The sequence below is a fragment of the Aplysia californica genome, unplaced genomic scaffold (genome assembly GCF_000002075.1).
Source record: "Aplysia californica isolate F4 #8 unplaced genomic scaffold, AplCal3.0 scaffold00416, whole genome shotgun sequence".
NCBI classification, from domain to species: Eukaryota; Metazoa; Mollusca; class Gastropoda; order Aplysiida; family Aplysiidae; genus Aplysia; species Aplysia californica.
This window is the reverse complement of record NW_004797686.1, coordinates 13,922-26,498: the sequence shown is the minus strand read 5'-3', so window position 1 is coordinate 26,498 and position 12,577 is coordinate 13,922. Positions and strand designations below refer to the sequence as shown.

The window sequence follows — 12,577 nt, the reverse complement described above, 5'->3', positions numbered from 1 at the left end:
AGGAGGAGCCAAGGAGTAGCAGTAGAAAGGCTGCAGAAAGAGTCAGGAGCCCAGAGGAGGGGGCAAAGGAGGTGAAGGGGTGGGGGAAGAAAGTGGAAATGAAAGAAGACAACAGAACATTGCTAGAGAGCAGGAAAGGAGGTGAAAGGAGACGATTTTAGAGAAGAAAACAACAAGTCTCACCAGTTAGTTGAAATCAAGATATTCAAATATTATATTCCCGACCAATGTTTAAAAACAACCTGTAGTATACTACACATGTACTTCTGAAATCATCTTCTTTGCTTACCTCAGTGTTAGATCTCAGGGGTAGCCAATTACTATGTGTTCAACCTGCAGTAGACCTACAACTGTTTTATACATATGTAACAGTTCTTCCTACTTCATAGAGTCCTTTGCCTACAGGCAGTCACATTTCGATTTTGAAGATACGCTTTGTTTTTGTTTTTACTGACTTGGGTATTTTCCATTTTGGCCGGGTGGCCGCCAAAGTCTACTCATCAATTTCAGGACCACCTAGGGATGTGCGCAACCTGCACACAGACCCTCCGAGATTTTTCTCCCTCATCTGAGAAGGCTAGGTGTTCCATATTACCTACCCTACGACAAGTGGTGTAAAGCCCCAGTTACACGCAACGATAAAATGTGAGGCGTGCTGACAACAAAAAAAAAGAGTTACTTCTCGCATCCCACAAATGGATACGTGTTTATTTAAGAAAAATTGACACGAGGGTCAAATTTGTAGAATTTTTATTGATGCCATATTCTTTTACTATAATACGCCTTTTATTATTTCAAACTTATAAATTGTAAAAGCTTCACCAGTAAGCAAGATGCATCTATTTCCAAAAGGCTTAAATCTGAGAAGTAACTCATTTTGTCAACACGCTTCACAAATGTACATGTGATGTATCAGATTCGTCGTATGCGAGAACTGTCCGTTTTATCCAACTGTGTTGTCTGTACTGTTTACACATTCCAATCTATCGTCCAGTTTTCTTTCGATCGAGATTCCTTGTCATATAGCCACCATGTCTCTTTGCGACGACAGCGATTTGCCTGCACTCTATGTGAAGGTTTCGAGCTCGGAACCTAATTGGATGAAAGGCGAAAACTGTACCTTTAGATCACGAGAGCTCCACCCCCTCCCCTGTACATTTTGATATAGCAACAGTCTTGGCCATACAGTACCGTGTTGGGTGTAGAAAGAGAAGCTTTGACTTGACTGCAGATGTGCAACGTACCGAGTGACCTTGATGCACTTCACCATTGACGATCAATTAATAAAATCACTAAAATTTACATAATTTCGAATCAAATCAGGTTCCCCACGAGCTATTCTGCTTATTTTGAGACGTTGATTCTGAATATGAAATCAGTTTAAAGATGGGACAATTATTTTAAAATTTTGCGCCCAAAGTTTAACCCTGCGCAGTGGCAAATTTCAAAGTGATTCTACGTCACAGCGCAAATCTGAACGTGATCGCACGAAAAATATCAAGCAGCCCTCGATTTCCCGACTGAGTCTTCAAGCCATCGCCCAACCTTCCAAATTTTGTACAATTTTGTGGTTACACCTAACGATTTATCCTATGATCACTAGACCGTCCAGTTTTTGTACAATTTATCGTTACATATAACCGGGCCATAAGAGTGATGGTAGAAAAGCCCAGAGGAGGCCGGGGTGGAAGGAGAAAATGGAGATGATAGATGACAGAGTGGGACAAGAGAATAGGAAAGCAGGTAAAAGGAGAAGATTTTTAAGAAAATTTTTCATTGTTGTCAGGTTTCAATCCTCTGACCTTTTGAATAAGACCCCTAGACCATGAGAGCCCCTCAAGTGAAACTTGGAAACAATACTGGATGGCACAATGCACTACACATTGACTGTGAAATAACTCTGCTAAGTCTACGATACTACGAATCTGAGATCTACCGAGAGGTGAGTCTGAGTAGAGCTGTACAAGACATGCCCAACTCACCTACAGTTGGAGGAACAGTCCCATCTTGTAATGATTATCTTGTTTAAAAAAACATTTCAGAATCAAATCATAGCACAACACCAGGGAAATCACACATAACACCAATATTCATAACTTTTTGTCTTTTATTTACCTTTTTTTTTTTGTAGTCAGTCATAACCGGCTCATACATCTGTCAAAACCTTGCACAAACTGGGCAAGCTTTCCCTTACATCAAATAGGATCTTTCGCTTTGTGTTCACTCACAAGGCTGTCCAGCCATGGACAAAGAGTCAAAAGAGAGAAAAAAAGGGTATTTTCGATAGATAAAGAATCCCACAACCCCAAATAGAAGTCACAGAAAGCACACAATATCACACATACAATATAGATCTATGCCAATACTCAATCATTTGCAACCATTCCAACAAAAATGCAACATTCATCCATTTGAGATACCCATCCTTACATCACATATAAATGAACAATGCATCACATATAAATGTTTTAGTTTTGATAAAATCAAAAGGCAGCACCTGTTCTTGAGGCTTCATTATTGCTACAACAAAATATTTTAAAAAGACTAGACACTAAAACTTACGGCCCCCCTGTAGTAAAATCTGTGCAACGTACACACAAACTGATTGAAGGACCTTTGTGGTCGGAATGCCAATGCCAAATATACAACTATGCATGGTTCCTTTGTTCAAAATATCAACAAGCTGGTGGGGGACATTTGAGCACAAATGGGTCAAATGAACTTTCAGCTACAGATGTACTGAAGGCCAAGAACAATCAAAATGTGAACAGGTAGAAGAGCGGGAAGACGTACAATATCTCAACATATGCTTCAGATTCTAAACATTGTCCAATATTACATATATACGAGTTTGTATATAGATATATATATATATATATGATCATAAACTGGACTTCTCAACATTCATAACTTAGCCTCTCAGTGTATAGTCAACAAAAAAGAACACTAAAAAAGCGGCACAGCGATGCACATAAATAACAGGAACACGACCAGTTCAAAATGGAAAGGGGGAGGGGTGGGGGGACAACATAATGCCAAAAGAATTGATGGTTTTAATTAGTTGCTCATCCACTGGTCAAAAAGGAGCTGAGCAATTAAAGAAAAAAAATGTGGAGTACATCACGATGTGAGTCAAACAGCAAGAACACCCTGTCATTCAGATAAATGTCAACTCTTACCACATATACAATTTGAAAAAAAAAAAAAATCCTTTCTCAATCAGTTCTAAAAAGTACACAAACCATCCATCCATTTTTCATTTCTAGACTAAGGACTTTTTCCCAAATGTCACAAACCTGATCTCAAAGTATGGCGAATGGGACACGCAGTGACTTTGAACTAACAAAAAAGATGTAACAAATTATTCACAATTATGTCATGTCTTGACACTGTGAAGACAACATTACAACAAAGATCTTAAAAGAATGGGAGGGGCATAATCTTTGCCAATAAGACATTCACACATGACTTTTCATTGTTATGTGCATACAACAATTCAAATAGCAAAATTTGGCAATTTCTGATTTAGTTCTTTATAACAACACTGAACATCCACAGTGGGCCAGATGGAACAAATAAATTGGAATAACCTATTCCCATTGGACTCTCGGTTTCTAGCTTACAACTCATCTCTTGGAGCCTCATCATCACCTTCCTCATCATCCTCTTCTTCCTCCTCATCTTCCTCTTCCTCCTGCAAAGAAAACGAAAAAGCATTTTAAACAATTATGACATGCTTCTTCATAATTTCAAAAATATTTGGTAAAATCATTTTCACAAAAAGAAACATGATAGCCCCATTTTTAGCACTGTATCTCTAAGATAACTTAAATTCCTGTCTCAGAACTTGAGTATTTGTACTAAAAAAACAACCCAAAAACAGTTATATCAGCAGTACAATATGGAACACCCTTGGATCAATACCCTGAAAGTAGGTACCACAAACTGAAATTTCAAAGTCCTCTGATTTCATAATTAACTGCACCACCATATAGAATTCATCACTCTGAGCATTTTGATACCAAATTTATACATATATAGCTTCGCTTTTAACAAAGTTATGAACATCTGAAGATGCAGAAAAATGTTAAAGTTTTTTAATTGCGAAATGTCTGCACTTTGAGATGTCACAACATTCTTAAATTTGAACGGACATTCACAAAAACTTGTAAACACACACCCATGCACATAGAGAACCAGCCCAATTTTTTTTCAGGGCTATCAAATAAGAAGAACAGGGCTTTTTGACTAAAACGGCAAGAAATACAAGGGGAGGTTAAAATGACCACTCGCGACCACCGGCTGAGCGCCGGGCCGCGCTGAAGGGAAGGAGAGAGAATTCATACGAAACTGGGGCGATGGCGCCCTGCTTGCGAGCCGACGGGGAGCGTCCGGTGTTTATTTGCGTATAATGGCTGTGTTGTTCTTGATTTTTTTTTTGTGGATTGGGTAGATGTTTTACGGCACTATCGACACAATTGTGTTATTCTTGAAGAGGAATGAATGGGCTTTCTGCCTATATATTTCCGTAGTCAGTCCGATCACTGGTTCCATAAAAAAAACAGCACCGAAAGTTTTCACACGCAAATCTTTTCTATTAATTCTTTAAGGACAGTCTTTAGAAATATATCACCGGAAAGAGGGTCTTATCTTGAAATATCGACGAATCAGATTGCAGTATTTAACACCATACGCTCCCCGTTCCTGTTCAAACAAGGTCACTCAAAAAATCAATACACGAAACGCACGGCCGCGACAGTGAAAACATCGATAGTGCTGTCTTTTGTCCCGCAAGATTTTGCTTTCAAAAGAATCGTTGATTCAAATAAATAATACCACTAAAAAGAGGAAAAGCTCCTCTTTCTTCTGATATATCATGTGTCTGTGTGTATGCTTGATCACACGGTGTTTTAGGAGGGAAAAATATGGGTTTTGGTCTCCGTGACAGCGCGCCCAGTTTGCGGTACCTACTGAAAGGGTTCTAAAGTCACTTGTCAGAGAAGACAAAACCACAATGCCATGGTCTAAGTGAGATAAGTTTGTCCCAACCTATTCCAAGTGACTGTGCAACAGGTGTAAAAAATACCCCCCTCCCATAAAAAAAAATTTAATTTCTCAAAGTGAAGCAAAGACATGTTTCATTCACAGATACAAGGTGCATTCTACATTTCACCTCTGCCTTATGAGCACAACAAAAAAAACCCCCAAAAAAGCCCCGCATAGACTGCTCCCTTCAACTTCACTAAATTTAGTATTTTATGGAACCTATTCTCCACAACTCTACTAGGAGATGTGTAAACCACTCTCCTATAAATATACGTATACCACTCTCCATAACTGAAGCTCCACTATATAGGAGATGTGTAAACCACTCTCCACAGCTCCACTATATATACATATATATATATATAATGTATATATAATATACAGTCAAACCTGCCATGACGGCCACCTGTACAAATGGCCACTTTCTATTTCCCCCCTTGTGTTTTTTCTATATAATTTACTGTGTAAAACGGGCACCTGTCCAACCTGGCAGCGGCTACCCTATTCTATCAACCCATGGCCAAATCTACCCGCCTAAGGCGGCCAGACTTTATGCATTTTCCCCCCGACGTTGTGGACAAGCCGTCATAATTCATTCACCAGTCATTTTTGTCAGTCCCTCCAATGGATGAAACAGTCATATTGCTTAGGTCACTCCCAATGTTTACCCAAGTTGAGCAATGGGTAACAATAAATTTTCAGCTGCTGGTGAGGGCAGCGTGTGAATCGTCATAACCTATAAGGCCCGCCCACAACTCAGTCCATAACAATGAAAGTCAACACAAACTCGTGACAGAAGAGTTGTTTGTTCGCCGAGTCGCGGCGACCCATTTCATTGATTTACTATGACTGTACACTTGGCCTTCCTCGTCTGAAACATTTCATTTTGTTTTGACCATTCCCGGAACCATAAGTAAAAAATAAAAATCAAACTAACAACAAAAAGTCCAACAAAAACTGTCCTCTCTTCCCCCTTAAAAAAAAATAAATCAACAATAACACAATTTAATCAGCCCAAGAGCAGTCCTAAGCATGCAATCACTTCCAGTTGGGACCTCAGGAGTAAATAGTTGGGTTGTTTTGTTTTTTTTAAAATTAGTCCTGCCTAAGACAGTCATTTTCCCCCCTCAACGATGCGTGGCCGTCGTACACAAGTTCGACTGTGTGTATGTGTGTATTATACATATATATATATGTGTGTATTATACATATATATATATGTGTGTATTATACATATATATATATATATATATGTGTATTATACATATATATATATATATGTGTGTATTATATATATATATATAAAGTTGAACATATTTAAATCTAAAGAACTCACCTCTGCGACACCAGCTCCATCCTTGCCGTCACTATCCAAGAATTTCTTAAATCCAGCCAGAGTTCTCTCACCATTGTAGTCAATGATCTGTGAACACGGCAACAAGATATGTAAAGATTTTGACTGCCATTAATAGAGCAAATAAATACGACAAATCTGTTATCACTATTCTGTTCCTTCACTTCAAAAGCATTACAAGTGGGATGTTTCAGTTTTAATATGCTACCAAATTATACTGATAATGTAAAGAGGTCAAAATTCACTCTTCGGGCCTCTGGTTCAGCACTCGCAGCCAAAACAGCGCACACACACCTGATTTTTATTATTTTTAAAAAGAAAACCTACCTTCCCTTGGATTTTTCAGCATCGCCTAAAGGTCAGTTCAACAGAATAAACGAAGTCAACAGGTAAGAGCTGAACTCAGCCCTCAAACATCCCAAACATAAGAACCCTCTTTTTCTCTCCTGATGACCAAGTTCTTAGGCAGAAACCACTGTATTTACAATATATATTCAGTTTCATAAACTACTGTATTCATCACTATCCCACATTCAAACTGACTAGCAAAATGTATGAATTTCAGGAACAAAATTTTTTTTAATCCAAAGACGTATCCTTTCTGAAATGTGACAGCATACCTTATCACTGCCAGCAGGGAAATATTTCAGAGTGGGGAAGCTCTGAACCTTGACCTCCTCAACCTCATTGGCAGTGGAGTCCATCTTAGCAACAACGATTTTGTCGTTGTCTTCATAAGCCTCTGCAAGCTCATCCCACACTGGAGCCAGCTGTTTGCAGTGTCCGCACCATGGGGCATCTAGGAAGGGAAGTGATGAACAAATGCAATTATACATGCAATAATACTCCAAAGAGAGGCTAAATACCTGGACTAATATTTTGATGAGCTAACCATACAAATTCACCAAATAGTGAACAGCAACTAAAAGTTAACACAGGAGAAAGAGAAAACAAAACATTGCAGACTTCACAGAACATGATCATTGTGCTTTTACCACAGATTTACTCCAATCTCACAATTCACGCTATTTCTCTGAGAATAAAGGCTATTGAAAGAAGGAACAATTCAATATAAACAAGTCTGTACCCCATTCCCCTTCCCCTCAATCTTCAATTTTTTATCATTTACGTTAGCGTGAGCAAGAGCAGGCTGTTGATTGATTGATTGAGTAGCTGTTTTATGGCACTATCGACTCAATCTTGGTCATGTAAGTGCCAACAGGTTTTACTGCAACAAATCTATCATCATGTTAAGTTTTAGTAAGAGTTTAACGGCGCTCGCAACTTCATACCGTCATATCATCAAGTTAAAAGGACGGACAGACATTTATGAAAATCTTTGTAAATATGGTAAAGACTTATTTACATTGGTAAAGTCGAACCTGCCTCCAAGGAAACCTGTCATAACGGAATCTCCCCGCTCCCCCCTGGATATATTCCTCATTAATTACCTGTTTAAAACGGAAACGTTTAAAACGGAAAATGCTTTGCCCGCTCAGCCCTTGATTTGAAACAAAACTCGCAAGTTTGGTTCCGCCGGCTCTAAACTTAACGCCATGGCCATGCCGCTGGGCGATGAATGGGAGTAGGGGTGCAATTTGGGGGTAGATTTTACCCCATCATGTGAGCCCTGAGCAATGCAGATGGTCAGGGTGGTGTGGGTGTGAAATCTCACGACTGCCCGTGACAGTGCTCGAGTAGCGAGCAACTATGAAAACTTTTCTGGGTAGCCAGAAGCCAGAACCATGAAATTAGATTGGCCAATGCCTGCTGCCCTGATCGTACGGCCATTGATAAAAAGAGTTACTCGAATTGTTGTTACATGAAGGCAGTGAGGGGTGGCATTGGTTGACTGTGCTTGTTACACCTATGAGTGGGGCTACGGGTGGAAGCAAAGGAGATGTTCAAACCATTCTGTTTTTAATAGGTCAAACAGCCGTCCTATGAAAGGCAAGCATAGGTGGTAATTGGATAAGTAAGACTGACGCATGTCATTATCAGACAGGATAGCAATAGAGGTTTGACCACTGCTTGCCGATCGGACAAGCCATTCTTGATCCCACCTGCTGGGCCTTTGAACACACCCCCCCCCCCTCATTTCCTCCTAAATTCTCCTGTCAAAGACGGAATTTTTTTCTGGCTCCCTTGCGATTCCGTTTTACACAGGTTCGACTGTATTCACACCGACAACGACAACTATACATTTTTATACCCTATCAAACAATCCTATTTCTTTTATAAAACTCAAAATTTTTCTCGAACTAACAACAGAGTATTGGCATCTTTACATCTGAAGTATTTTATGCGTATATTGTCGAAGTCGACACATTCAGTCTGGATGTGCCGAACTGTAAAATATGTGTTGCACGCAACGTAGAAAGGAGCTTCCTCTACTTCGAGAGAAGGCTGTTTTGGCATGTTTCCCTCCTACTGGTACAATAAAGATTTAAGCTTCAGTGTTGATATCAATGTTCCTTACAACAGTACTATTAAATGTAAACAGAATCAAGGACACTATCCCCTAATGTCCCACTCATGGCTATGCAACCATTTCAATAAAGACAAAAGACAGCTATTTGAACAAGACAGTCTACTCGTAAGATAAGCAAAAACGTGACTAAAGAGGCATTCTCTGCAAATATAAAACTTTAGTCAAGACGCAAATCTTATAAAAACTTACAAAATTCCACAAATACAGCTTTGTCTTGGTTGAGAGCAACCTCCTTAAAGTTCTTGCCGACCAGAACCTTGACAGGCTTGGCATCCCAGTCCTCGGGGATCTCCTCGGACATCAAATGAGGCTGAAACCAGAGGGAGGTCACAAATGTAAATATTACATAAAAGTAATGATAGTCTCACCCCTCCGTACAGCATTCTTTTTTGCTCAGACTCTTCTGTATGACTCCAGTTAGGACGTAAGCTGCTCTGACCCAGTCAGCCAAAGCCAACCTGGGCTTAACTCTTTTTATCCGGGCTACGAGTAGTATACTCGTAACGAGGACCAGTCCGGGCTGCGAGTATTCTCGGAACAGCGATACGGTCACGTCAAAGAAGCTAGTTTTGCTTGTAATTACCAAAATACGCAAATACGGCGATGCTAGCTCTGCCTGAATATTTTAATTTTCCAATGAACAGTGATTTCTTTGTTTTTGATGGGTGTAGAAGCTTGAAAGTTGTCTCGAAAACGCACATTCATGACCGACGAAGTACTTTTTGAAGTGGCGCTGGGTTGTGAGGAGGAATGATACTAATTTGAGGAAAGTGGCTCTGAAATAAATGCCGTAAATTCCGTTTTGGATGATAAGAAACATGACTTAGACTAATCTAATAGCGATTCCGATCATGGTGAAGGGGTCGGTGCTGGAATTCGTGCTCGATCGGTAGGGCTAGATCTAGATCTAGATCTCTATAAAATGCAATGGGACGTCGTGGACGCGTCAATCAGGGTCAAGTTCGAGGGTGGAATACACCTCAAAATCTACATTGTGCTATTTGGTGTATTTCCTAACCACATACATTTACAAAAACTACATTCAGTTTCTAACATAACTGCCAAATTTCCTTAAAACCTTAGAGTAAATATAAAAAATATAGCACTTTGAACTATACGCACTGACTTCCGACTCATACGGCGCGGCGGCCCCAGGACGGGTACAGAGTCCGTGGCGGTACGGCTAGGATAAAAAGAGTTAATGGGATATAACATACTAATAGAGAAAGTTGCCCACACGCAAACTGAACTCATGTCTTTAGCATGCAACAGCACAGAGCACAACCACGATATCAAACACTTGAATATAGGTTAATGGGTAGCCAACATAAATAAAACAACCAGCATACCAATTTTATTCTTAGACACATAAAGAAAATATCAGTTTTGCCCCCTTGTGGTAGTTTTTTTTTTTTTATATCCTGGTCAACTATGTAAACTGTTCATGTGTCTTTATAAGAAGTCCACAACAAAGAAAAAACTAAAGTTGGGTACCTTCAATTTTCCATCCAGGAAGTCCTGGGCAAACTGTTTGATGGTAGCAGGGTCAACTCCGTCAGCAGTGGGTCTGTACTTGGTCATGTCCTCAGCCAGAGTGATGAGACGGACAGCAGGCACCTCCTCGGCTTTCAGGCCAAAGAACTCCATGATGCGACCGTTGTCCTCGTTGTCAGTGTCCAAGTAGATGAACAGGATCTATTTTTTTAAGAAACAAAAACTGAAGTGAATATCTTGCAACCACTTTTAATGCAACTTGATAAAGGAGTAAATAACCTGAGCTATTTCAGAGAAAGAAAACAATAATAAAAGGAAATAAAGGATCTGTTGAAAGCATTCTTTAACCATAGCCCAACTTGAAGTCAGTCCTAATAAGAAGTCCACGACAAAGAAAAGACTAGTTGGGTACCTTCAATTTTCAATCCAGGAAGTCCTGGGCAAACTGTTTGATACAGCGGGAGAGATCAAGCGAGCTCTAGCTGTAAGCAATCTCCAAACAGACAGTCAGCGGTGCGATTGGCTAGTACAGTGATGATTGAGGTGGGGTAGGCGGTAGGACTACAGAGAGAATGGTGCTGAGAGAGATGGTGCAGAGAGACGCGATACGTGAACCATTCCAAAGGTGATGTTGATCTATACAGTAGAACATGACTATAACGGCACCCGCTGCAACGGGACCATCCCTACAGTGGGACCGTTCCGGAACCCCCCTTTTTTTTTCTTCAATGCAAACTCAATTACATGTGCTCGGGTTTAACGGGGCAAAGAAAGGCCCGAACTCAGATACAGCGGAAGAGATCTCTAGTGAACTCTAGCTGTGGGGAAGGGGGTTGGGGGCTGTAGGCGGGATCCAAACAGGCAGTCAGCAGTGCAGCGTTGTGATTGGACGGTCCAGTAATGAGTGAGGTGGGGCAGGCGGCAGAGAGAATAGGTGGTAGAGACGCATTGCGTGAGCCACTTCAAAATTTAAAGTAATGTGCCATAGCCTGGACGCTCAGTACCGTATAAAAGCGCACAGGCCATAGCCCTAGGCTAGGCCAAAAAGTAAATAAAGAGGAGAGTGTGTAGTGTGTGATTCCTGATTCATTGAATTGTGATCGCTGATGCTCAGGCATACGCATGCATCCACTTCACCAGTTCTACTGTAGGCCTACCGGTACAATAGACTGCACAAGTAGCAAACCGAGGAAAAAATGCTTTCAACAAAGACTAAAAGAAATTATGCTCTCACTCGAATTATAGGCAGAGATAATCAACGAAGTTGACAAGAAAAGGAAGACTAATCTAAAGCGCAAATTTTATTGATATGGAAGAGATGTAATCATGTGGACTTTTAGACATTTTTAAGGTAATATCCTCTTTGCATTTCTATAGCGGGAACTCGCCTTCAGCTGGATTTTTTCTTCTAGAAACAAAGTCCCGCTATAGCCATGTTCTACTGTGTTTGCTGTAAAGTTATGGAGGAAAGGGGGAACAAATAAAAATCATTCACAGGGACTTACAAAACTAAAAGGTGCCTATCACCACAATCAATCTCAACAATTACGCAACACCAAGCACATTACTGCATAGCTGCCCACCCCTCTCTGTGGCTATCAGGGACAGCCTTGCTCAAAATCAGGGACATTGACTAATTATCAGGGACACCTTGTATTTGTCAAGAAAAACTTGCTGCCTTTTCTGTTTCTTTGCTTTACTTGGTCCAGAGTCTGACTTAGAACTCATCGCCGAACGTTTTGACACCATCTTTTCAAACGAATGAAGAAGCCGAGCGCAGCGCATGCGTATCAGCTGACTTTGTCAAAGGCCACCTCTATTCTCACCCCGGGTGAGAATAGTGCAGGCGAGTCTTTTGGCTATTCTCACCCAGTGTGCGTTCACCGTTATAGTTATAGCCTAGATCTAGGCCAACCAATTTTGTGTTCACCCTGAACCACAGAATTCTACACTGTGATAACAGAAAAATTGTAGAATTCTGTGCTGTGAACAAACATTCTACTGTTATGCTTGTTTTGTAAAGTATTTTACGGCGCTCGCAACTGCATAAGGTCAAATGAGCGCGCGGACACTCCTAATATTTTCAGTCGGTAGGAAATTTTGAATTTTGCCCGGGTGGCGGCCGAAGCCTACTCTTATCGATTTTAGACCACCAAGGGATCTTTTAACGTGCGCAACTTGCACACTGGCCC

At 40.5% G+C, this 12,577-nt stretch overlaps 1 protein-coding gene across 1 annotated transcript in view; it reads right to left on the bottom strand.

Moving 5' to 3' along the window:
• Nucleotides 1-2,089: 2,089 nt before the first annotated feature.
• Nucleotides 2,090-12,577, bottom strand: part of LOC101862291 (protein disulfide-isomerase) — a gene marked incomplete at its 5' end in the record, with an annotated part of 17,219 nt that continues 6,731 nt past the window's right edge. The window contains 5 exon segments of the mRNA XM_005104346.2: nt 2,090-3,694; nt 6,383-6,469; nt 7,021-7,199; nt 9,081-9,201; nt 10,386-10,586. Coding sequence (XP_005104403.2) covers nt 3,620-3,694; nt 6,383-6,469; nt 7,021-7,199; nt 9,081-9,201; nt 10,386-10,586 — 663 coding nt within the window.